This window comes from Topomyia yanbarensis, chromosome 2 (assembly GCF_030247195.1).
Source record: "Topomyia yanbarensis strain Yona2022 chromosome 2, ASM3024719v1, whole genome shotgun sequence".
Classification (NCBI taxonomy): domain Eukaryota; kingdom Metazoa; phylum Arthropoda; class Insecta; order Diptera; family Culicidae; genus Topomyia; species Topomyia yanbarensis.
The window spans coordinates 213,446,687-213,473,327 of record NC_080671.1 but is presented as its reverse complement, the minus strand read 5'-3'; the positions used below and the strand labels follow the sequence as shown (position 1 = coordinate 213,473,327).

The 26,641-nt window shown below is 40.7% G+C and overlaps 1 protein-coding gene across 1 annotated transcript; it reads left to right on the top strand.

Annotated features, from left to right (window-relative positions):
• The first annotated feature begins 22,081 nt into the window (after nucleotides 1–22,081).
• Nucleotides 22,082–26,308, top strand: LOC131680037 (uncharacterized protein K02A2.6-like). Its single transcript, XM_058960769.1, has one exon. The coding sequence runs from the start codon at nucleotides 22,082–22,084 to the stop codon at nucleotides 26,306–26,308; it is 4,227 nt and encodes a 1,408-aa protein (XP_058816752.1).
• Nucleotides 26,309–26,641: the final 333 nt, after the last annotated feature.

The window sequence follows — 26,641 nt, the reverse complement described above, 5'->3', positions numbered from 1 at the left end:
ATGAAGTTTTTATTGAAAAAAAATTACAATAATTTATTTACATGCATCGAAAAAGAAATATAGCGGATGTGCGAAAAGCGAGTAAAATTAATAATAATAAAAATACACTATTATAGGAAAAAATTAAAGGGTTGTGTACAGGACACGACCACGGTGACATTAAAAATTTAGCTTTTTCCTTGGGCGTGCAAATGAATTTTATCACACATATCGACTCACGTTCTTGCTCACTCGCCTGTTTTTATATGTTACAATTTGCTATATACCCTCCCCATTAAAACATAATTTATTGAAGGTCATTTAACGGTAATCTATTATTACCATTAATCAAATAGGCTGGTCTGTCCAGAAAATATATTCAAAAGAAAAGTTCCATATTGAGAACTGTAATGAGAAAGCCCACGCCCGTCAACGGAAATATACAGATTCTCCATGAAATATGAAATTCCATTTTCCATTTAAATTTTCAATAATGTACTAATGAACTTAAGTAAACAATCTTAAGGTTAAGTATTTCTTGATCGATTAGTGGTTGAACAGATGAAATTATTTGATAAATTACATTGTTATACAACGTTCGCACTACCAGTTAAAACGGGTTTTTATGCCATCTTGGTTAAATTTTTCTTGTTGCTAATTATTATAACGTGTTATAACTCTGTAGTGTAAACATTGTATTATTAAACCAATTCTGCAGCGTTTTATGTTAGATAGGTTTTTTATGTGGTAATAGGACTGACATAATTATATCTTCAGTACAGCGGTTTGTTTCATAATTTAAGACAGATTTATTTTAAAATTCAAATTGGTATATCCAACCGTTCTATTTGTTGTATACTTTAAAACGCGATTAGAACTGTGTTTTAAATACATAGGGCAGGACAGATACTCTGACTGCATAAACTGGGAAAACAATTTTAAGTCCAGAAACGCTTAAGACATGGCTTGAATTTTAATCGAAAAAGAACACCCGCTTAAACTGCTGCTGGGACGGTAAGTTCTGTTTTAAAATTTTCCGTTTTGTGCAGTACGAAACAAAAGTGTTTGAAATTAGAAAACAAAAAGTTCTGCTGGGAATGTGATTGTTTCCGATGCAATTACACTCAGGTTTTTTATGGGGGGATACAGGCCGCGTAAATGAAAACCGCGTAAATTTCAAAAAACGCGTGAATGAAAACCGCGTAAATTTCAAAATCCGCGTAAAAAAATGCCGCGCAAAAAACCTGAGTTTACTCTCCTATATAAAATACTACGCTGCTCAACAGTGCAATAACTACAGAAGCACGTTGTCAGATGCCTTACTGATAAAAACATATAACCGAAATATGAAACATATGAAAGCCAATAGGCTCTTTACCCTACGCAGCTACAAAGCGCCGTAAACATGAATTAACAAGTTATAACACACACGCATGCATAAAAATAAATATATTTTTTCAACGCAACACTCTCAAGCAGCACACATAACTCGCATTCTGCCGTATTGAATTAAATCCAAACCACCCCACCCACCCACTTTGCAAATCATTCTGTGACACCGTGCTGGTACCCGAAAAATCCGCACACGGCCACCGCTGGCGAAAATACATAGCGTCTACCGCTTAGTGTAGCGTCCAGACGCTGTGACCATGATCTTACCCGTTCGACATAAGAACAAAAACTGATTCAAACGTGTACGCGTCACCTCTATTTATAAACTAACCGTATATGGTTTAGTCACTTAGGTGCGAGTGTGTGCAAATGCCAACGTTGCCGAAAATCGATAGCGCTTATTGCATCGCCGGGAGACGATGTTGCTCGTATGGGATATTAGCAACAACTGATTTAAACGGACATGCGTTGCTTCTATTTATGACTTTTCGTGTTTGATTGAGTGACTAAAGTGCCCTCTAATGATGGCTGCGAAATCTGCTTCACGAATGGTAATTTTCCCGTTTTTCGTGAACTTTTTAATTTTACTAATTTCCAAAAGTCTACTTTTATTGGGGAGATATTAAATTATTACCAATATTTAAGTTAGGTGTTTCTGAATCGGTTGGTGTATAAATGATTAAAATCCATCTAGTAACATCGGAGTTATAAGCGTGCAAACCTTACATAGTTTCGTTACATGGCAGATAGTTTAGATTTTAGAATGACACATAGCCCCAGATAGTGGAGTAAGACATTTTTAATGTCAAAAAGAATAAATATATAATATGGAAAAATCTATTAAAAATCGCATGGCAGCAGCGGGTGCTGTGGATCGATGAAGCATGCTTTGAATAATGTAATAAATATAATAATAAAAGGATTTAATCCAATTAATAGAAGATGGATTACGAGTTTCCGAAGACGGAAGCAATTCAATGCATTCCAGAATTTGATGGATCTACCGATGAGCTAGATTCATTCATCTATCATATAGAACATTTTGAAAAGCAAATACCCCAGGGAGTGTCACGAGATGAGTTGATCTACGTGGTACTCTTAAAATTAAGAAAGAATGCAGCAGCCCAAATATTGAAAATTAAAGCCGATACTTGGCCAGAATTAAAAGAAAATTTAATAAAGAAATTTAGTAAACGAGAACGGATAGAAGAGGTAATTTCAAAAATTGAGACCCTTCGACAAAGTCCGAACGAATCGTTTAAAGAATATAAAATAGGGGCTGAAATAATAAAAGACCAAATTGATGTTTATAATGAAGGGACTGGCATCATGGATATGCCAATGATTATTAGCCTTAGATTACATTTTATCGCGGGTCTGCGAAATGAAGAGTTAAAATTATTTGCGCGTTGACACAGAGGGATGCCACTAGTGCAATAACTTGACTACTTAGAGAAAGTAGATATTGAAAACCAGTGAGATAGAAATCAGGCTGGAATTGTTCGAATTATCGCGTACACGTACTGTTACGCTACAACGTTGGACACCGAAGAGATATATCGGAAATCCAATTGAATATATAAATGAAGGTAGAGATTATGAGCTACCTGAAAGAAATTATCGGCCAGAAATAGGCGAAAGTAATTACAAATATTCACCGCGGAATTATGCGGAAACTTACTGGTCAGATTTTAATCAAAATACAAAAACTAAAATTTTTAATCAGAATCAGAAGCCCCGAAGGCAAGATTATGATTCTAATATAGGTCACTACCAAGACCAAAATAGCCAATTGGGCGTAAATTGCTTCAGGAATGAAAGAAGCATAAATAAAAATTTACAAAATTACTATGCAACCAGACAGGGTGCAAATACTAAGAGGCAGTTGCCCGCTGAAAAATACAATGGCCACGAAAGGCCCAAAACAATGCCAGATAACGGCAATATTACATTGGGAGGAGATACTTCGCAATATGAAAAGTTGAACATAGAATGTACTGGAAATAATCAGTTGCTAGTAAATATCGCCTCAAGTGCAAGGCCAGATGTTAAAATTAAGTATATGCTTGATACAGGAGCATTCCTTAATGTAATAAGATGGGACACTCTCCCGAAAATTGGAGCCAAACTCATCCATTATCGAGATAAAGAAAATATTACCGGTTTTAATCTGACACAAACAGAAACTATTGGGTCAGTAGAAACCACTTTCATAATTGGGAATTCCAAATATAAAATAACAAAAATTAATGAAATGTTTTCAAATATGTCGCGAAAACGCAAAATTCTAGCCGAAAAGGTAAGCCAGAGAGAGGAAATTATAAAATATACTGATGCTGGATCTCAGTACAATATGGAAGATCTAAAATATCAAATTGATACACCTCATAGAAGAAAGTGTATGACTAGCATGATTCCGGAATGCGGATCAGAAAATATGATGGTAGACCACCACTTCAATGATAACGAAACTGATAAGAAAACTTACTTTAAAAATAATTACAAAAGAAACAACAACGAGTATGCCAGAATAATTAAGGCACATGGCAACACACCAGAAAGAATTGAGCATTGCATGAAAATGTATAACCTCACTTTTCTGACAGCTCAGAGAGTTTGTTTACATGGACTTATAAATTTTTTGGTTTAACCCAATACAAGAAACTCGGTTCGAATTCTAATACCATGTAAACAAGCTCGCTGAACTGTCATTTTTTCGAGCATTTTTACTTATATGGCGTCATCTTGCAATGCTCAATAGAATTACGTATGAAGCGGGACATCACTAATTTACCGCGAATAAAACTAGATAACGGGAACGAGCCGCTAGGAGATGTAAATTTCCTGTTGGACACAGGAGCAGGAGGCAGTATGATCCGAAAGGACATAGCTTAGAAGATAGGAGCGTCCAAAATTGATAGATCGGAAACAGTCAGATACACAGGAGTGGCAAATGTACCCAAAACTAGTTATGGTACAGTAGAAATTACTTTCTGGATAGCAGGAAGAGCCTTCCCAGCCAAGTTTGATGTGGTGGAAGATTTGATATTAGAAGGGATTTTGGGTGCGGATTTCATAAACCAATATGTGGTAATGATAAATAATGCCGCAGGTACAATAACAATCCAGCAAGACCCAATAAAATTTAGTCCAAAGTTCGAACTATACTCGCTGGACAGTTTTTTCCCGAGTGAAGGCCCGGGTAAAAATGGGATCTTCTTCGCGAAAGATATATTCACGGAGGATGGTACATCTGGAACACAACGATATATGAACTACACTAAAGAACATAGCGATGCTGCTAAGATGTTACCGATTAAAAACAAAAATAATACCATGGAAAAGATCCACGATAAAATGGGTTTTAAAAGGACAACCGAGGAGTATTCAAACAGTAACGAAATTGATCTCGAATTACGCAAAGATTTCGACTTTATGGAAAATGCGAAATTCAGACATCTACGCGGGCAGGATAGAGTGAGAGGTTTAGCTAGCGAATTAGATCTCAGCCATCTAACAGAATAAATGTTTCAACCAGTCAGAAACATGGTTGAAAACTATAATGACGTGTTCTTTTTAAACGGCGACAAACTAACGCACACTAATATCGCTATACACGAAATAGAAACGTTAACTAATATCCCCATCAACAAGAGACAATACCGATTTCCGGAGTCAACAAAGAAATGAGAAAGCAAGGCATCATCAAGCCCAGTAGAAGTCCCTGGAATGCCCCGGTCCTTTGTGTGCCGAAGAAACCAGACGCTAATGGTAATAAAAATTATCGTAGTAGACTTTCGTGCTCAAAACACGATTACAAAACAATTTGTATACCCGATACCACTAATTGACGAAATAGTGGACAATGTGGGAGATAGTTGTTATTTCTCCTCTTTGGATTTAAAATTCGGATTTTATCAGGTGCCAATTCACCCACGGGATGCCGCTAAGACGGCATTCTCAACCCACAGAGGTCATTTTGAGTTCACTAGAATGCCAATGGGACTTAAAAATAGCCCAGCAACATTCCAAAAACTAATTAACACAATTTTACGAGTTACGAAATTACGAAGACACGTTCGTAATTACTATGGATGCAAGCGACTTCGCAATAGACGCTGTGCTCTCCAACGAAAAGTCAACAGATCGCTCAATTGCATACGCAAGTAGAGGACTGGTCGGTGCCGAGAGGCGCTACCACACGATTGAGAAAGAATTACTCGCTATTGTATAGGCAGTAGAATACTTTAAGCACTATATATTTGGACAACGATTCATAATATATACGGACCATCGTCCACTAATTTCAATATGGCATTTAAAAGAAACTTCTTACGAAACACTTACGAGATTACGGCTCAAACTACAAGGCCTTGAGTGCGACATCCGATATAAGCAAGGAAGAGAGAATGTGGTTGCGGATTTTCTATCCCGCCTACCACAAAACAATGAAATGGACGACAAAAACAAAGAATCAGCTGTCCCGGTGTTAGTATTGACGCGAGCGCAAAAGCAAAGAAAAGACGCCGAAACATCGAGAAATAATCAAGCCGCCAGTGACGATTTTGACGTCATTGATATGAGTAACAATGAAAGCTCAAGAGATTCGGAAAAAAAATAGCAACATAAGTGAAAAATATGAGGAATTCGAGGAAGCAATAGCATCCAATTCAATCCCCACCGAAATCCTCAGTTTTGCATCGGTGATTGACACCGAAGGAACATATGACGCCAATTTTGTTATTTTGAATAGCAGAACATCGTACGCTGAAATTTCTAAAATTTACGACTTACCGCATGGACTGAAGGATTATGTGCAGGACAGTATCCTTTCTGTCCCAGAGAAAAAAACTATTTGGCATCATAATGCCAGGAAATGCCAATACGCTGTTAGACAGCAAAGACTTTTTTGACATATTCATGCGGGGCTTTGCCACATTGATCAGCAAAATGCCCAACGCAAGTAACATACAGGTTGTTTCAATTAGAAAAATTAGACAACATGAGGCGATCCAAATGCTGCAATTCGCGGTATGGAAAGGCAGAAAGCAATGTACGCTGTAAAATGCGGATTGCGAACGCATTGCAGTAAAAAGAGAGGAAGTAGAAACAATCTTACTGGAATTCCACGATGCCCCTCTAGGAGGACACGTGGGAGCGAAACGCATGCTTCGCAGAATTAAGAATCTATTCCAGTGGAATAACATGCGCAGAGACGTAGAAAATTACGTACGACAATGCGAGTCGTGCCGGAAAAACAAGATCCACAAGAGGAAAAGGATTCCAATGAAAATTACTACAACGGAAACGGAACCGTTGGAAAAATTATATATGGATATAGTTGTCCTACCCGAATCAAACTGGGGAAACAAATATGGGTTGGTGATACAGGATGACCTCACCAGATACCTAATCGTAGCACCAATGGAGAATCAAGAAAGCGAAACAGTAGCGCGGGCTTTCGTAGAACATGTGATCTGTAAATTTGGTACCCCACAGGAGCTAGTTACAGATAACGGCACAAACTTCGTTAGTTCGTTAGGTATACCGGTATCTGTTAAATAGTGAAGTGTAAGTGCATCTAACTATAAAAACATAGTGGAATTAAATGGAAGAAAATCTTTGAAACATTACGTACATTCCACTAAGACCTCCGTTCGCGTATATATTGTGGCAACCAAGCCAAGTGAGCATAATAAATTTATTAGCCTTAGGAAAAAAATCGCGGGATTACATAAAGACGTTGCTTTTCTTAGAAAGTGTAAAAAATTTCAATTGACCCCAACTTGTCATAAAGTCAAGTTGAAGACATCCGTGCCATTAAGTGTAATGAAAAAGATGGAAGCCGATTTCTTAAATCATAGTATAAAACGTTTATATAGTGTATTAAATGTGACAACATTGGAGTGCTATAGCTTGCATTTGAAATTGGCTAAAGAACATCCAATGAGTTTTTGTTTGTTCCTAACAAAAGTGAAAGTTGCAGAAAAGTGTGAATCCGAAAGAAAGAGAAAACTTTTGGACAAGAAGTTCGACAATCTAAGACTAAAATCCTACATTGACCGACCCAAACCGACAGTACACATTTTAAATGACTTTGTGGTAAATCGTTCATCTCAGAGCTTTATCGAAGAACAATCGACTTTGTTAAATCAGGGACTTAACTATGCAATAGCATCCAGACCAAATTTGGAACAAGTAATCATTGACCTAGAGACAGGTATCAATAATTGCAACCTTCATTTTTCAACAATTAATGACGCCAGATCCACGACAGCGGAAATAATTAAAGAAAATACTCCACAAAAATGTCAAACTAAAGAAATAACAATTATAAAAGAATTGAGGGAAAAGCCAGTTTTTTATTTAAAGGCTGACAAGGGAAATAAAGTTGTAATAATGGACAAAGAACAATATGACGCTGACATGACCCAAAAAAATAATATCTGGCCCGTACAGGGCACAGAGAACGAACCCCCTCCCAGACATGATTAAACGTGTTGAAAAAACACTTAAAGACTGTAAACCCCTCTTGGGTGAGAATCTCACTCGTTTCAAAACTTCGAATCCCATCTTACCCAGAATAAAAGGACTCCCAAAAATTCACAAACCCAAAAAATTGCAAAATGGCTAGTGCAAGAATTTCAAAATATGCCAAAAAAGTTTTCCAGCCGGTCCATCTCCAATACACAAGAATTCACTCTCAAACTTCAAAACTCAGGTGAAATCAAAAACGATGAGATTATGGTCTCCTTTGACGTAACCGCACTATTCCCAAGTGTCCCTGTAAAAGATTCAATTAACCTACTAGAGGATTGGTTATTACAACAAAATAACAACAGTCTATGGAAAAGCAAAGTAAGATCTTATATCCAGCTTACTCGCCTTTGCATGGAAGAAAATTATTTCACATTCCGGGGTGCCTTCTATAAACAAACCACGGGTGCTCCGATGGGTAACCCACTCTCTCCATTTCTTTGTGAACTTTTTATGGCAAACTTAGAAGAATGTTTAAAAGAAAAAGGTGAGCTACCAGAACGCTGGTGGCGATACGTTGACGATATCTTCTGTATTATCAAACGTAAAAATTTATCCCGGATGTTGAAAACCATTAACAACATCCATAAAAATATCAATTTTACACATGAAGAAGAGAAAGATAACAATTTGCCCTTTTTGGATGTGCTTGTAAAAAGAGAGGGGGGGGGGGGGGTCCTTGAATTTCGAAATATATAGGAAACCTACAAATACTGAAAGAATTATACCAAATACTTCAAACCATTCATATCAGCATAAAATGGCCGCTTTTCACCACATGGTCCATAGAATGCTTACTCTACCATTAGGGGAAGAAGCAAAAACTAAAGAAACTGAATTCATTTTCAAAACAGGTAAGCTCAACGGGTATCCAGAGCAAACCATCCAATCAATAATTAATAAAAAATCTAGAATACTTCATAAGCAAAACCTCACAACCTTAACTCCAACAACTGAAAATTTAAAAAGGATAGCAGTAGGTTTCAATCAGAATACGGCTTATCCACTTAGGAAAAAATTAAAAAAGTTTGGTGTAGATCTAGTTTTCAGTAATAAAAATGACCAGCTAAAATCAATACTTGGATCCACAAAGGATCCGATAGAAACACTGAGCAAATCGGGGATATACAAAATATCATGTTCACATTGTGATAAAGTTTATATTGGACAAACCAGGAGAACATTAGAAATTCGATTCAAAGAGCATATTGCGGAAATAGCAAAAGCTTCTAGAGAATCTGCTAAAGATTTACCATTCCACTTCAAATCCAAGGTAGCGGAACATGCTTTTTCAGAAAAACATAACTTAACTATAGAAGATATTAAAATTCAGCGTCAAGTCTCTAATCCTTGGAAATTAGACGTAGCTGAAAGCCTGGAAATTTTCAAACATCCGTCTCCTTTCTTATTAAATCGAGACCAAGGTAACGGATATTCATGGCTCTTCGAAATTTTACCTACATGCAAAAAACGGTCAGCTTCATGCACCTAGGTACCCACCGACCACAGCCTACCCGTTTCCCTAGATAAAACGACGTTACAATCCCGTAATTTCCTATAGACTGATACAAACACTGAAGAAGATTACAAGTAGTAATCGAAATACCGGTATCTGTTAAATAGTGAAGTGCTAGTGCATCTAACTATAAAAACATAGTGGAATTAAATGGAAGAAAATCTTTGAAACATTATATTAGTTTTGGTTAAGCCATTAGAAGCCGGACGGAAAGGAAAGGCTCATGCACGCCACGAGAACGAGCGAGAAAGCGATAGTAGTGCATATTAGCGAAAGCGTTACCTACATTTTGAACCTTAATAACTTTTCTTCTACTAAACGGATTGCCAATCTTGTTTCATAAATCGGAAGGAAAACGTTAAACGCTTGCTACCGATACGTTGTTTGCTCTATAAAATTTGTTTAAATAGTTCAAAAACTATTTTAAATGAGAATCAACATTAATGATAAAACCTATAAATAGGGGTGTCGCAGTTTTTCTCAAAGCCAGACGTGTGTAAGACGCAGTGCATAACAGACGTGCGTGGTCGTGAGAAGCTGCATCGGACGACCAATCAAATCGGCTACCACCGGAAAGAAGAAAAACGTTGGTGGCGGTGAGAAGGCCAAAAAGTCAAAGGCTAAGAAACGCAGTCACGGAAAAGGCGGTAGTAACTTCCACTAAAATTGCCACCAAAATATCGAAGGCTGCAAAGCGTACTCATTCGGTGTGAACTGCGAAAGGGGAAAGATGTATGTACGCAGTAAAAACAATCGTTGGCAAGATTTGAATAGACCTTTCTCGTCAAAAAAATTTATATGATAGGATGCTTCCTTTTTTATCCCCAATTCGTTACTGCCTATTGCCCCGATGGTACCTCTAACTATTGAAAAAATCAAAAATAGTGCAAGCTGCTCATTTAACCCCATATTCTGAATACCTATCTTGCCTTGTTTCCCCATATTTTTACACCATTTAGATGAATTTCCTGTGGGGAATACTGAAAGGATGCCAGATCTGCATATATATTAGTAAATCTGCAGATTTTGCATTTTCACTGCAGATCTTTTGCAGATTACAAATATTTAGCAGAACAAAGCCTATGCCAGCCAATTTATACACCAGCTTTCAGCATTAGTGATCATTTAAATTATATACATACTACATTTCTACGTCGCATTTATTGAAGATTTTTGTAGCAATCGGCAGACTTTTATATTTTTACTGCAGGCTATTGTTTAAATAGACCTGGCATCACTGATGTTGAAATGATTCATTCATATACCTGTCAATAATATAGAGCATTGTATGAAAATGTATAACCTCACTTTTCTGACAGTTCGGTGTGCTTGTTTACCTAAGACTTGTTTACACGGACGTTATGTTTAAAATTTACATTACTTGAATACTTTCGATGCTCTTTGAAAGAATATCAACTCAAGAGGGATGAGGATTGGAACAATGGTAACTTGGTTCATACATTGACCAATCGGCGCTGGATGTAAAACCCGGTGGCATATGCTGAATCGTAAGATCAAGCATTGGGCTATAAAACGATTGTTCTCTGGATGATGGATAAGGACTTGTACACATTTGTTTGTTTGCTCGTGGGTTAATTCCTAACAAGATGATCCGATTGATTATTCATTTTTAGGTGGTGAAGTTTATCTGAACTTTATAGGTAACGAATTCGGTCGATGATAAGTTGTTGAAATGATTTTGATCGTTCAATGCCCATATCGAAGAACGTTTCCATTTGTCAGAATGCCTACCAGCGTATGATAGCTGCAAACATGAGGACAACAAGGTTATCGCTTTCGAATGGAACAATAATTTATTATTCGTGTTCAAGTTCCATTACAGCAAAAGTTTCGTCGATTATCGCATTGTCGTTGATTTGGCCGGCAAATGCAAAATAGCGCTCGGCACTGACGATAAGGAGTAAGATGGATTTGATTGGAGTGATAATAATAATGCAGAGCATTATACATTCTGATAGAATATCAGGGAGGAGAAATTATATGTAAATTTATATTATATCCCGAGTAGCCATCATTTTGGCACCGCAATGAAGCTATCTGCTGTCTTGTTCAAATTGGCACGAAATAACTAGGCAGCGAATGATAAATTTCATAGTCAATTTTGTTTACTTTTTCTGAAGGATAAGTAATTAGTATGTTGTGAATATATGTGTCGCCGGTGCCGTGTGTTATGGTGGTACCGGACGGAACCGTTGGTCAGCAGACCGTCCTTGTCGTACTGGTCATAGATGCAAGGTTTTTTCTCATCTGATAGCACTTGACATGCTTCGGAGATCTGTCTTAACGCTCTCTACTTAGCGCAGGATACGCGAAACCGCTGCTAGCTTTCGAAAGAAAATTCCTAGCTCTCTCTCTCGACTGAGGACTACAATTTCGGTCGACTAAATTGTGCTATGAAAATTGTACTTCCTGGAATTTCACCTAACGAGATCAATTCATTGTGAGGAATTTCGCTGCGTTCCAATATTGCTTGCCTCTGTAGGTGATGCTGTGTGTATATTCACTTCGGCAGCCAGCTCTTATGTTTTGGGTAATTTTGCTATCTTATTCTGCTGAATAAATCATCTGCCTAAAGCCTCTACGTTATACTACGGTCACTTTAAAAACGCCCTGCTATTTAATCTTGTTGCTCTCGGCAAGTCAGTCCTGGCACTCTTGTAAGTGTTGGCCAGCCCCAGCCGTGAGCACTGCTGAGACTCCCTGAAACAAAGACCTCAGGGTCGGCACGCTTATCCTGGAGTTTCGCGGGTAGCAAGGAAATGCCCGATTAGTTGATGCAAACTCTACTTTTATTTTCCTCACTTTCACAAACTCATTCTTCTATCTCTTTCACTTTCCACTTCTTAATTCTATCTGACCTTTTTTTGCTGCTTCACCACCTTATTCTCCTACTGTCGAACTCCCGTTCTCCTTTCCGCCGCGTCTACGGCCTTTGCCGCCCGCTGGACTGGAACCGATGAAGGGGTGGCGATCTTCGGTGTCGTTGAGTTACACCAAGGGTGGTTGCGGCCTTGATCCTCGGCTAATTGATGGCAAGCCGGAATCCCGGAACAATGGCGTGGCGTGATGAACAGGCGTACTGCCAACGTACTGCGCGTCGGTTATATTTTTGGCAAAAACTGCGGGGTCCTGTGGGTAACACAACACAAATCGTGGTTAAGTGACCTGACGGGCATTCTTGGTATTTTTTTGGGGAATGACATCATATTCGGACTTTACCTGTCGTCCACTTGAGCTCCTCACGATTTCAATATCACTTATTAATATACTCCAATAGCTGCTCTTCAATTAACTTGACTGTTCGACGCTTTCCGGGTAAGTGATCGACCGTTCCCGTTGTAAGTTAGTCAAAGCGAGCTAGAACAGCCTCGGTCATTCCCCTTTGGTCAAGTTCATTGCCCCCATCTATGGTACATAACGCGCAGCGAGTTACCCAATCAGGTTGATCGCCACCGTTCCTTCGCCTACCACCACCCCTTTCCCGACGACGAACTCTGGTGGTGGGTTTTAAAAGCTATGGTGGCTGCATGCCGATGATAGTTGCTTTCCAAAGGTCTATCAACTGTGATTAGTGGAAGGTCGGTTCACAGTAAACACATCAAACAAACACAAACATTTCCTGCTATATAATTTAAAACTTATACGACAATTTAAAACACGCGGTAGTATCAACAATCTTCACGCAGGAGACTTCCGACGCTTACACTCTCCCCCAGCTCGGGAAAAAAAAAATTTACGAAGTAACTTTTTTTTCATTGCAAATATCACAACCACAACAGCAATTACACGAGCCTGCTGAACCTTCACATCACATTACAAAAATTCACACGGACAGAATTACGTTCACTTACTGTAGCACATGAAATTTTTCATTCGCGACGTACTAGATTCAAACGGCCAAAACAGTGAAAACATCGTTGAGCATTGTTATCGAGTATCGGGGTTATACGGTTTCGTCGTCGGGATATACCAACTCCTCCCTATTGCGCGACCACTGTCCTTACCGACCAACAATGTCTTTCGACTCCGGTCTCCAATAATCAAATATCCTAGTCGTAAGATTCAGTAACCTCGAACCAATGCAATGCAATTATTCAAAAAGAACATTTAACAAAATTAAAAATATTATGATTTAAAATAAATTTTTAGAATAAAACATGCAAAATTTTCTACTTTTCTAACTACTTTTTTTAATTTTATTTACTTTAACTCCGGAGTATTTATTTACAAAAGTAAAGTCATGCACTGCTGCATGAAATATTTCACGCGACTTGTCGGAGTTGCGTTCTATTCCATCAATATGATAGCGTTATCAATGTTTTATCAGTGTGTGTGGAAGAAATACGGTGCGATCGAAAAATCTGTCAATTCTCTGTCACTTGTAATAATGGAGAAAGGTGGAACACATGTGGATAATCCTCTGATGGAGTTTTATTCAGGAATTTTAGAGTGAACGCGGAGATTTATCATAATTATCATGATTATTTTGTACGTACAAATTATGGCCAATTGATCATTCTTAATTTTTTTTATAATTCTCAGTGTTCTATTTTTAATTCCTGGATAGAAGTTCATCATATAATGACTTGTTAAAGTCTGTAAATATGCACGGGTAAGTAAGCATGATCTGAGATTCCTTTATTTCTGTTCTATTGGAATGATTTGTTTACTTTGAAATATGTCTTGTCGAATTTTAAATGAGTTTCTAATTGTTTGCTTAGTTAATTGTTGCCTGCTGATCGTGACCTTGAATTGTTTTGTCGCATATCGTTCTATATTCCCTCTCACATCACCCTCCCAAACTGCACCTCGGCCCTCAACCCTCTGCTGCACTATCGATTAAAATTTTGTTCACAATCTTGCATGCAAGACAGAAAGAGCACCTAGTACTGTTTGGTGATGTTATGCAGTTTTTCAACTGCTAAAAACTTCTCCTTCTTGGTACCAATGTTACGAAACTTACTCAACACCTCTTAATCTCAATATTACAAATTGCAAATATTATTTTAGGCAATCCAGCGATTAATGCATCCGACAAATCTAAAACTCTGGATTGGATTATATCTAGACGTAACATGCATTGGTATGCATACGATTGATACAACAAACTGGAAGAGATGAGTATTTTCAGAGGGATCAATTGACGAAAATTGATATCGTCTCCCAATGTTTGTTATCTTCATACGCATATCCAACGAACTTAAGCTTTTGAATTCCCTTATATTTTAGACTACGCTTTCAAATCGGCGGCTGAGAAAATCCCAAGAGATTTCCCATTAAGATCCGCCACTTCATATGAACTAGTGCCCTTTTTCCGTATGATCACACAGGGCGTGTACTGCGGACCGAGCTTAGCGTTAAACTGCTCTCCCGCTGACGACTGACGAAAGCTTCGCTTGTACACCTGCTGTCCTACATCGAACGATGGTGAGTAACGCTTATGTCGGAGATCGTAACGTCTCTTCGTATCTTCGTGGGTTTTCCGTAAATGCTCTCTCACAAACTCATACATTTTTTTATTCACTCCTTTCAGTCTCTCCATTCTCTCATTTCCGTCTAGTTCCTCTTCCATTTCAAATCTATGCTGAGTTCCCTTGGTAACTATCTCATGTCCATAGACCACGCAATGCGGACTAAACCTTGTGGAAGAGTGAATCGTATTATTGAGTACGAATTCAATCTCCGAGATTTTCGAATCCCATAACTTTTGATCCTGTTTCACATAACTTCTAATCATTGCATTAATTGTCCGGTTTAGACGCTCAGCAGGGTTTGCTTGACTTCTATGTCGAGAATTAGCCCAATGCTGAATTTCGTACCGGGTCAACAAATGTTGGAAGTCATTTGACATAAATGTTGTTGCGTTATCTGTGATAACAATTTGGGGTACAGACAGTCTTCGGAACCATTCCTCTTCCAATATTTTGCATAGATTAACCGCCGAAATCTTTTTTACGGGTACAAGCAGGCAATACTTAGAGAAGATATCCATTACGACTAACAAGTGCGCGTTGCCATGCTTGCTTCGTGGCAGAGATTGGATGTAATCCATGCAAACTATTTGGAAGGGTCGGGTTGCGATTCGCTGCTGACCCATTTCTGGGGATGTTGAAATGGTGGAGTGTTTGTTTTCCTTACATGGTCCACAATTGGCGATGTATTTCTTAATATCGGCGGCCATTCTTGGCCAATAATAAGACCGTTTAATCTTTTCTACACATTTCTCATATCCTATGTGAAGATTTCCATCATGTTCTTGTCTCAAGATTTGGGTTCTAATGGACGTTGGAACGCATTGCTTCCATTCGAAGCGATAGTCCATGGTGTCTGCTTTGGACGAAACGAATTTGTATACTTTTCCGTTCTCAATCCTAAAATCAACATACTTTTCCGGGTCTTCACTAACTCCTGCAAAAAGTTTTTTGTACCACCCGTCCTCCGGTTCTTCTTCAAGACTCTCAATGGATCGGGATAGTGCATCGGGGACTATATTGTCTTTTCCTCTACGATGCCGAATATCGAAGTCGTACTGCTGTAATGTGATACTCCAACGACTAAGTCTTGAGGACGATCGCCATTTGGCCCTCATTATAAACGTAAGCGCAGCAGAGTCTGTCACTAGGGTGAACTTTGTCCCCTCTATATACCCTCTGAATTTATCAATGCAGCGAAGGGCAGCTAAACCTTCCTTCTCTGCTGCATGATAATTCAACTCTGCGCCTTTGAGTTTTTCGGAGTGATAGGCTATCACCTTTTCCTCCCCACTTTGCACCTGTGTTAGGATTCCTGCGATAGCGTTGTCGCTTGCGTCTGTTTGGACTGTAAAAGGAAGCCTGAAATTCGGGATTGGCCATAACCGGAGCGGAAATGAGCCTTTCCTTGATGATCTGAAATGCATTATCGGCTGCTATGTTCCACAGTACCCTCTTTGGCTTATTTTTAAGTAAGTACGTGAGAGGTGCTGTGATTTCGCTAAAGTTTGCGATAAACCTACGGTAATAGTTTACCATACCGAGGAATCGACGAAGTTGTCTAACCGATTTCGGAACCTGATATCCCATGATCGCTTGTACGCGATCAGGGTTAGGTCTTAACCCATCCTGGGACAGAATGAACCCAAGATACGGCAATTCGTAGCAGCAAAATTTTGATTTCGATACATTAATACATAAATTCGCTTCTCGCAAACGCTTCGCTAAATCCTTTAACTTGGCTATGTGTTCATCAAATGTTCGACTAGCAACCACAATATCGTCTAAATAGACAAATATTGCCGGTTCTAGCGCACCATGGCTAAGTACACGATCCATCAGTTTACTCAGCGTAGCAGGGCGGTTCACTAAACCGAACGGGAGTCGAGTAAAGTGAAACAATCCTCTACCTGGTACAGAAAATGCTGTATATTTTCGTGAGTTTACATTCAGCGGAATTTGTAAAAATGCTTGTGACAAATCTATTGTGGAAAGGTACTTAACAGGACCAAGGTGGCTTAATATACGGTTTTGGTGGGGTAACGGGTAAGCATCCCTCTTAGTTCTCTCATTGAGCTTCCTGGCATCTAAGCATAGTCGAACTTCTTGACTATCGCGTTTGGCAACGGGGACTACTGGAAGTGCCCAGTCTGAATCAGACGGCTCCACTATCCCGTCTCGCAACATATTATCCACCGATTGATGGATTTTACGCTGAATTTCCGGGCTCCATGGGTATGGATTTTTCCGGACTGGATCTGCTATTTTAAATTCGTCTCTCATCTCTATCGTGTGCTCTATCAAGTGTGTCATCCCACATCTTCCTGGCTCTGCAGCTAGAAATAGCTTTTTAACCTCCTCTAACTTCTCCCTCTGTTCTTCAGATAGTACTTCTTCCTCATCATCGCAACTCTCTTGAACTCCATCGTCTAACACTTCTACTGCTTGATCATGTATTGTTGGGCGAATACCAAACTTCAGCCAAAAATCGTACCCTAGCACACATCTACGATTTAGTTTTGGAGCAATCAAAACTGGTAAAATTTTTGTAGTATCGTTGAATGTGATTGGAACTTCCGCACAACCCACTACCTCGAGATCATCCCCAGCAGCAGTCTTCAAGTTTACTGAAGCTGGTTGTAAGTTCAATTTCAATGCTTTTATTATCTTTCTCGCCCCTATACCCAAAACCGTTCGTGCTGCTCCACTGTCCAACAATCCAATCAGTGGTATTCCCATTAGCTCAATTCTCGTGAATGGTCTGGCGTCTCCACTAAGCTTGACGAGCAACGAAGCAATCTCCTCTTGGTTAGTGGTTTGCCTAGATATTCGTGAGTAACCTAAACTCTCAAGAATAATTGATGGATCCTCCCGCACTACAGTTTGACGTCTTTCGGAGCTCTCTCTATGACTGTTCTGCCTCATTAAACAGGTTTTTTGATTGGCAGTATGGGCAATCTTTAGCATAAAATCCAGGGAAACCGCAATTGTCGCAAAAAGTGTGTCTTTTCTGAGGACATTCCCGCCAGCTATGACCCTCTTCATGACAATTAAAACAATTCCCTCGCCTTATTGGAATGTATGCATTCACAATCCGCTGAAGTGCGTTCGTACCACTCGACCCTGGCTCTGGTTCCTCCCTGTAATTCCCTGACTTCTCGACATTCTCCTGCTTCGAACTCTGCTTTTGGTAGGACTTCTGCCCTCCTCCTACTCCTTTATTTCCGGACGTATCGTTCGTATGCCTACTGTCGTTATTATAGTATGGTTTAAAATTTCGACCTGCCTGGTAATTACTGCCTTTTTGTCCACCTTGAAACCGATTATTATACCCATTCCCATTGCGCTGAAATGGTTTCTGTTGTACGCCAATTTCCTCAATTTGACCCTTTGGTCCAAATCTGTTTTCCTTTCTCAGATACATTTGCCAGTTGATTGCATCAAACCGTTTTCCAAACTCCCTCATTTTAGCTATTGAAGTTACGTTGGCAGCCAGCATCGCCGTTCTGCAATCTTCCCTAGTGTTCCTGAACAAGACGTCAAATTTTCTGCTTTCATCCCACGGCTTGGACATATTACGGAAAATCCTCACCATATCCAGATAGTAGTCCTGAAATTTTTCCTTCGACCCTTGTCTTCGCGCATTCACCAGACGTTCGTGTTGGTAGTCAATGTCTATAGGTAAAAATTCGCCTTTCAATTCTCTAACTAGATTTTCCCACGACTCTAGTTCATTGTTCCCATTGACCTCCATAAACCAACCTCTAGCTTTTCTTGTAAATAAATGGTGTGCAGAAACAAAGAGCTCTGCCTCCGCAAACCCTTCCGACCTCGCATTAAACTCAACTTCCTTCAAAAATTCATTCAATCTTCGACCATTGTCCATCCCATCGTATCTGATAGCCCATTTGTGTACTGGCAATCGGTTGCTGTTTGGTCTCGTTTCATTCGAATTGTCCCTTTTATTTTCCTTCTCCTCTACTCCCTCACTAACCAACTTCAAACAATCACGTCTCGAATCTACACTTTCTAATGAACCACACCTTTTCTTAATCCATTCCACAAAGTCTTGCGGGTTAGCATGATTATCCACTTCGATATCGCTCTCTACTGATTTATTTTCCACTCGAGTACTATTCGAAGCCTTCACTGCTTCCCGCTCCACACGGTTCACGGAACTTTTGAACCTTTCTAGAGCTTCTATCCGACGAAGCAACTGTTCTACGACTACCTTCAAGTGGTCATTTTCCACCGTAAGCTGGTTTACTCTATCGCTGCTATTTACACCACCCACTATCTCACCACCTACTGCACCTTCTTCGTCGTCAACATTATGCTGACGTTCTTCCTCCCACTGTTGCTCTATTACATTCCCATCACTCAAAATTTCCTGCTGCTCAGTACTCACTATCTCAATCTGCTCGGTCAAATCCTCTCCCGTTTTCCCTGATTCCGTTCCAGTTCTAACATTACTCTCTCCGCGTAGTACATTCATACTTTCATTCGCGATTGCCATTTCCACTTCTCTCACATCCTGTAGTGGAAATGTGATTGAGAAAAACAAATTCAACAGTTTTATGCACTCTCCCGCAATCATCGCAATGTTGTTCAACACTTCCTCTTCCTTCGCATATGCTTGTAATCGCTCCATGCGGAAGAAAATATGGATTAACCTGCTTTTGAACAATTGTTCTGGAGCTTTTTTTGCCCTTCTACTTTCTAATTCCTTCTTAATTTCGCTTTACTTTACCTGGCAACATTTTAATTCTCCCTTCAATGATGTCCAACATTTTCTGAGATTCGCATTAGGTTTAACTTTTTCTATTTTTAGGAAACCTCGCAGCGTTCGTTCTTGCGTGCAACGCGTTTCACTCATTAAATCTGCACCACGAATTTGTAGTTCATGGTCGAGTTCATCGACAGAAAGGTGCGCTGGATTCAACGCGAGATATTGTGCTAGAAGATATTGTTGTTCCATTTTATTTCTTTTTGATTAAATTGTTTTTAGAATTTCAAGATAAAAAAAACAATTTTTTCGTCCAATAAGGTACTGTTCAAAATGCTAGTAATAAAGATTATTTTCTGGGTCTTGTTATCGTTCCATCCGAACTTCATACACACTGATAAAAAAAACTTCGCTAGAAATACGGTAGTACTAAATTTTGAATATGAACTGTCTTTTTAAATAATCGTTATTTTCATTTAATTTTGGACATCAGAACCCCTCTGTAGCAAATTAGAATTTCACTAGCAATATAAGTTTCAATAATTCCACCACCTATGAGAATATGTTTGTGAAAGCAAGGATGTTTTCCCAGAGACGCACGTAGCAATCGGCTGTGAATCGAGCAATTTTACGAGCTGTACCCTCAAAACTGATGGTAAGTCAATTTATGTTGGGCGCCAAAGTGTAAGTGTTGGCCAGCCCCAGCCGTGAGCACTGCTGAGACTCCCTGAAACAAAGACCTCAGGGTCGGCACGCTTATCCTGGAGTTTCGCGGGTAGCAAGGAAATGCCCGATTAGTTGATGCAAACTCTACTTTTATTTTCCTCACTTTCACAAACTCTTTCTTCTATCTCTTCCACTTTCCACTTCTTAATTCTATCTGACCTATTTTTGCTGCTTCACCACCTTATTCTCCTACTGTCGAACTCCCGTTCTCCTTTCCGCCGCGTCTACGGCCTTTGCCGCCCGCTGGACTGGAACCGATGAAGGGGTGGCGATCTTCGGTGTCGTTGAGTTACACCAAGGGTGGTTGCGGCCTTGATCCTCGGCTAATTGATGGCAAGCCGGAATCCCGGAACAATGGCGTGGCGTGATGAACAGGCGTACTGCCAACGTACTGCGCGTCGGTTATATTTTTGGCAAAAACTGCGGGGTCCTGTGGGTAACACAACACAAATCGTGGTTAAGTGACCTGACGGGCATTCTTGGTATTTTTTTGGGGAATGACATCATATTCGGACTTTACCTGTCGTCCACTTGAGCTCCTCACGATTTCAATATCACTTATTAATATACTCCAATAGCTGCTCTTTAATTAACTTGACTGTTCGACGCTTTCCGGGTAAGTGATCGACCGTTCCCGTTGTAAGTTAGTCAAAGCGAGCTAGAACAGCCTCGGTCATTCCCCTTTGGTCAAGTTCATTGCCCCCATCTATGGTACATAACGCGCAGCGAGTTACCCAATCAGGTTGATCGCCACCGTTTCTTCGCCTACCACCACCCCTTTCCCGACGACGACCTCTGGTGGTGGGTTTTAAAAGCTATGGTGGCTGCATGCCGATGATAGTTGCTTTCCAAAGGTCTATCAACTGTGATTAGTGGAAGGTCGGTTCACAGTAAACACATCAAACAAACACAAACATTTCCTGCTATATAATTTAAAACTTATACGACAATTTAAAACACGCGGTAGTATCAACAATCTTCACGCAGGAGACTTCCGACGCTTACACTCTTCTCGACTATTCCTGGCGCTATACCGCTGACGTCGCACTTATGACGGTGATCAAGCTTGGCGAGAGTGGCAGTGGTTTCTTCGGAATTGTTCACTCGACAAGCAGTAAGTGCAAGGAAGGACTCTGCTACTTATGCCTGAGCCCCTCATTGAAACCTTCGTCCTGCCGGAGTGCTTCGTCCGATACCGGAGGGTATTGCTGAACCGAAGCAGTCTGCTACTGGCGCTGCTTCCTTCGAATCGGAATCGCTGAATTAGCCTTTAATCCAAGTCCCTGCCACTGGCATAGCGAAAACGAGTGCGGCGCTGGCTGGACCATCGGTTGACTCGGACGGGGCGAAACAGCTGCAACAGGAGCGGACCTAGTATGGGGTGTAAAGGTCTTCAATTGCCATAGATCACCAAAATACTCTGCGACTAACTGTTGTATATGTAAATTTAGTTTTCTGGCAACACTCTTCTTCAGTTATAAAAAAAGAAGTTCAGAAGCAAAAACGTATTTTCCCCGTGATTTTTAATCCGTTCAGTATTTTTAATACGGTCGACATTCAAACAATAAAACATTTAAATGTAATCGTGGCTGCCTTCTCTATCCCGATATCCCAAAATACCTAACATTTTGGTGTCAGAAGTGGGATTTAGAGGCATAAGTTTTCCGGTCGAGAGTGACGCGTTCGTTTCGGTTTCGCGAAAAAAAAATCAAGATGGCTAACGAAGAGCTAATGGCATCTCTCGCGCAGATGTTAGCCAATGCCCTACGATCCTCCATTGAAACAGTAGCTGTGGGACATCCGGATGCCGTTAGGGCTGCTACAGCACATCAAGCCAAGCCACCATCGTTCTCAATCTCCGAATATCGTTCTTCGGAAAACACCTCCGTTTCGGATTATTTCAAACGATTCGAGTGGGCATTGCAATTGAGCAACATCCCGGCTTCGCAATACGCACATTATGCTCTAGTGCATATGGGTACGGAGCTAAATAATGCCATAAAGTTCTTGGTGAGTCCCCGTGATCCAGAAGACCTAACGTACGATGAACTTCGTACGACGTTAGTTGGCCACTTTGACCAAGCAAGAGATAAGTACGTAGAAAGCATCAAGTTCCGCGAAATCGTGCAACAAAATGGCGAACCTGTATCCAGTTTTGCTCTACGACTCCGGCAGGGTGCCGCACACTGTGAGTACGGAGATTTTCTCGACAGGATGCTGATTGAGCAGCTTTTGCACGGGCTTGAATCGCGTGACATGTGTGACGAAATTATTGCCAAGAAACCGGCAACGTTCAAACTAGCATTCGAGGTCGCACACACTTTGGAAGCCACCCGCAATACAGCCAAAGAAGTTCGAACGGCAAGACCATCGTTGTTAGCTGAGGCGACTAATAAGTTAGGTTATGAAAGGCCGAGGACGCGCAAAACAAACCTTCCCTCACACACACAGAACAATCAAAAACAACAATGGAGTGACCAACAGTCATCCGAGCAGAGGGTTTGCGGTGGATGTGGTGGCAATCATAATAGAAGTCAGTGCAAATTTCGTGATGCAAAATGCTTCAATTGTGAGCGAAAAGGTCACATTTCCAAAGTGTGCAGATCCAGCACACAGAATCCGCAGGATCGATCCACCGCCCAGATCCATTCGGATGCGATACTAGCTTCTCCAGTCGACGTGATCCAGCCATTGAGTAAAATTCACTCCATCAACACATGTGGGAAGCAAGTTATCCATGTCACCATTGACGGACACAGCATGGACATGGAAGTAGACACCGGTGCTCCTTGTGGTATAATCAGTGAAAAAAAACTCCGTGTTATCAAACCGATTTTCACACTGTTAAAATCTGACCGTCAATTTTCCAGTTACACCGGGCATCGTATTCGGTGTTTAGGTCGTCTTCCAGTGAATGTTTCTATTGGTTCCACCACACGTAAGCTCAACTTGTACGTTGTTGCCGAAGATTACGATACACTTTTCGGTAGGGAGTGGATCTCTCAATTTGCGACCGAAGTGAATTTGAACGAGCTTTTCACCCAAAGCAATACGGTACACTCGCTGACGTCTACATCTTCCAAGATCTCAATGGATCAGCAACAGGCATTGTCACAGTTGTTGGCCAACTATGATGACGTTTTCGGTGACACGGCAGGAATGCTTAAGGGACCCCCAGCATCGGTGCATCTCAAACCAGGTACAACCCCGGTGTTTGCAAAAGCTCGAGACGTACCATTAGCATTGAAGAGTAAGTACGCGCAGGAAATTGACAAGAAACTTGCGGCAGGTTTCTACGAGCGAGTCGACTACTCGGAATGGGCGTCCACCACCCACATTGTGGTGAAGAAGAATGGAAATCTTCGTATCACCGGTAATTACAAGCCTACTGTAAACCCCAGGATGATTATTGACGAACACCCGATCCCCAAGATCGAATCCATCTTCAATCAAATGAAAGGAGCCAGTCTGTTCTGTCACCTGGATGTGACAGATGCTTACTCACACCTACAAATAGATGCAGAATTTCGACATGTTCTCACGCTCAATACACCAACACACGGGTTGATTCGACCGACAAGAGCAGTATATGGAGCCGCAAACATCCCTGCGATTTGGCAACGTCGTATGGAAACAGTGCTAAAAGGTTTACCTAATGTGGTTAACTTCTTCGACGATATTATAGTCTTTGCAGACAGTTTCGAAAATCTACTAATTGTCCTTTCAGCAGTTTTCGATAGGCTAAAGAATCACGGTTTACGATTGAACCGTTCGAAATGTGTTTTCGCCACCCCGGTTCTCGAATGCCTGGGTCACAAGATCGATGCAGACGGTTTACACAAATCCGACCAACACATAGAAGCCATACGAGACGCACCTCGCCCATCGAATCCAGAAGAGCTTAGATTATTTTTGGGGAAAGCCACATACTACAATGCTTTTATTCCCTCTCTCTCAATGCGGTCTCGTTGCCTGCGTGACATGTTGCAGGAGGAATCTTTCGAGTGGAATGCCGAGAGAGCGTATGCATACGAAGAAATCAAATTAGCTCTCATTTCACCGCAGGTACTGATGCCGTATGATCCGAACCTTCCTTTGATATTAGCCACGGACGCGAGTAAATTTGGGTTGGGAGCTGTTCTCTCACATCGTTTAGAAAACGGTCGAGAGCGCCCAATAGCGTACGCCAGCTGCTCTATGTCTGCTACCGAACAACGTTATCCGCAGATTGACAAAGAAGCTCTCGCCATCGTATGGGCAGTCAAGAAATTTTTCAACTACCTTTATGCTCGCCGATTTACTTTGATCACCGATCACAAACCGTTGACTCAAATATTGCATCCAACCAAATCGCTACCAATTCTCTGTATCAGCAGAATGGCTAACTATGCCGATTATTTGTCGCACTTCAACTTTGATGTTGTGTACAAATCGACGAAGGAAAACGTTAATGCAGATTACTGCTCTCGAATTGCTCGCACTCCACGGAACATCGACGTAAACAAACTTTCCGTTCGCGAGGGAAGAGAGAGTGAAGGTGACGGGTTTGAAGTGTTTGTTTTACATCAAATCGCACAACTACCTGTCCGTGCTGAACATATCGGACGTGAGACGCGCAAAGATCCTATTCTTGGTAAAATCGTACAACTGTTGGAAGCTGGAGCCGATTTGACACGATTCGACTATAAAGCACCAGAAGTCAAATATACTCTTTCTGCTACATGTTTACTGTTTGAGCACCGTGTAGTGATACCACCCGTTCTTCGTCAGTCCGTGTTAAATGATCTTCATGTGTCACACCTCGGAATTGTGAAAATGAAAGGAATAGCTCGTTCGTTTGTTTACTGGCCGGGAATCGACACAGACATTGAGAAGACAGCGAAATCTTGTGCAGAGTGTGCTCGTCAGGCACATGCTCCCTCCAAGTTTAGTGAACACCACTGGCAGTACCCCAAAGGCCCGTGGGAAAGGATACACATAGACTATGCTGGTCCAGTGGCAGGTTCAATGTTGCTGATTATAGTTGACGCGTACAGTAAGTGGTTAGAGGTGAAAGTCACAAATTCAATGACAACAGCAGCAACGATTGGCATTATTGATGAGTTATTTTCTCGTTATGGAGCACCTGTTACCATTGTGTCAGATAATGGGCCGCAATTTACCTCTGCGGAATTTAAGGAGTTTTTGCAGAATAGCGGCGTCAAGTTCCACAAACTCTCGGCCCCCTATCACCCTGCAACGAATGGCCAAGCAGAACGTTACGTGCAGACAACAAAAGACGCTCTGAAGGCAATGGGAACTACTGCATCGACGTTGCAGTCCAACTTGAACAACTTTCTGCAGAGATATCGCATAGCTCCTCATGCTACCACTGGAGAATCGCCATCCAAGCTGTTTATGGGACGGAACATTAGGACACATCTAGACCTGCTAAAGCCCGAAGACGTTCGCCAGAAAGTATCGATGAAGCAAGAAATCAACTTTAAGCCATCTTTCCGTGAATTCAGTTCGGGTCAGAACGTGTATTTCCTCTCCGGTAACCTTCGTATGGAAAAATGGATTCCTGGTGTGATCGCCGTTCGACTGGGAGATTTACACTATGAAATCGAATATTCAGGTAAACGATTCAAGCGCCACATCGACCAAATTCGTTCGAGATTCGGCCCTCAAGATCATCAGGCGATTGAAGCATCGGACGTAGAAGAATCAAGCCAACAAGCTGCATCAAGGCACGTTCATTTTTACGGCAACGACAGCACGCTTCATAATGCACCTTCAACTCCAATCAACTTTAGAAGTGCTCCTACTGACCAAGGATCACCAGAGTTCTACACTCCATCTGCAAGCCCAGTGGACAGCCCCGTTCCTCGAGATCCTCCTTCGATCATCGTTCGCCGTTCGACACGAATCCGTCATCCTCCTCGCAAGTATTCACCGTAGATGGTTCATTTTGAAAGGAGGGAGGAAATGTTGTATATGTAAATTTAGTTTTCTGGCAACACTCTTCTTCAGTTATAAAAAAAGAAGTTCAGAAGCAAAAACGTATTTTCCCCGTGATTTTTAATCCGTTCAGTATTTTTAATACGGTCGACATTCAAACAATAAAACATTTAAATGTAATCGTGGCTGCCTTCTCTATCCCGATATCCCAAAATACCTAACACTAACATTGTGAACAAAACAAACCAAATGAAATTGATCGCAACAACAATAAAATAATCTAAATTCTACCCAAACATTTGAAACATTTGAAAAGGGTCTAACTGCCAAACG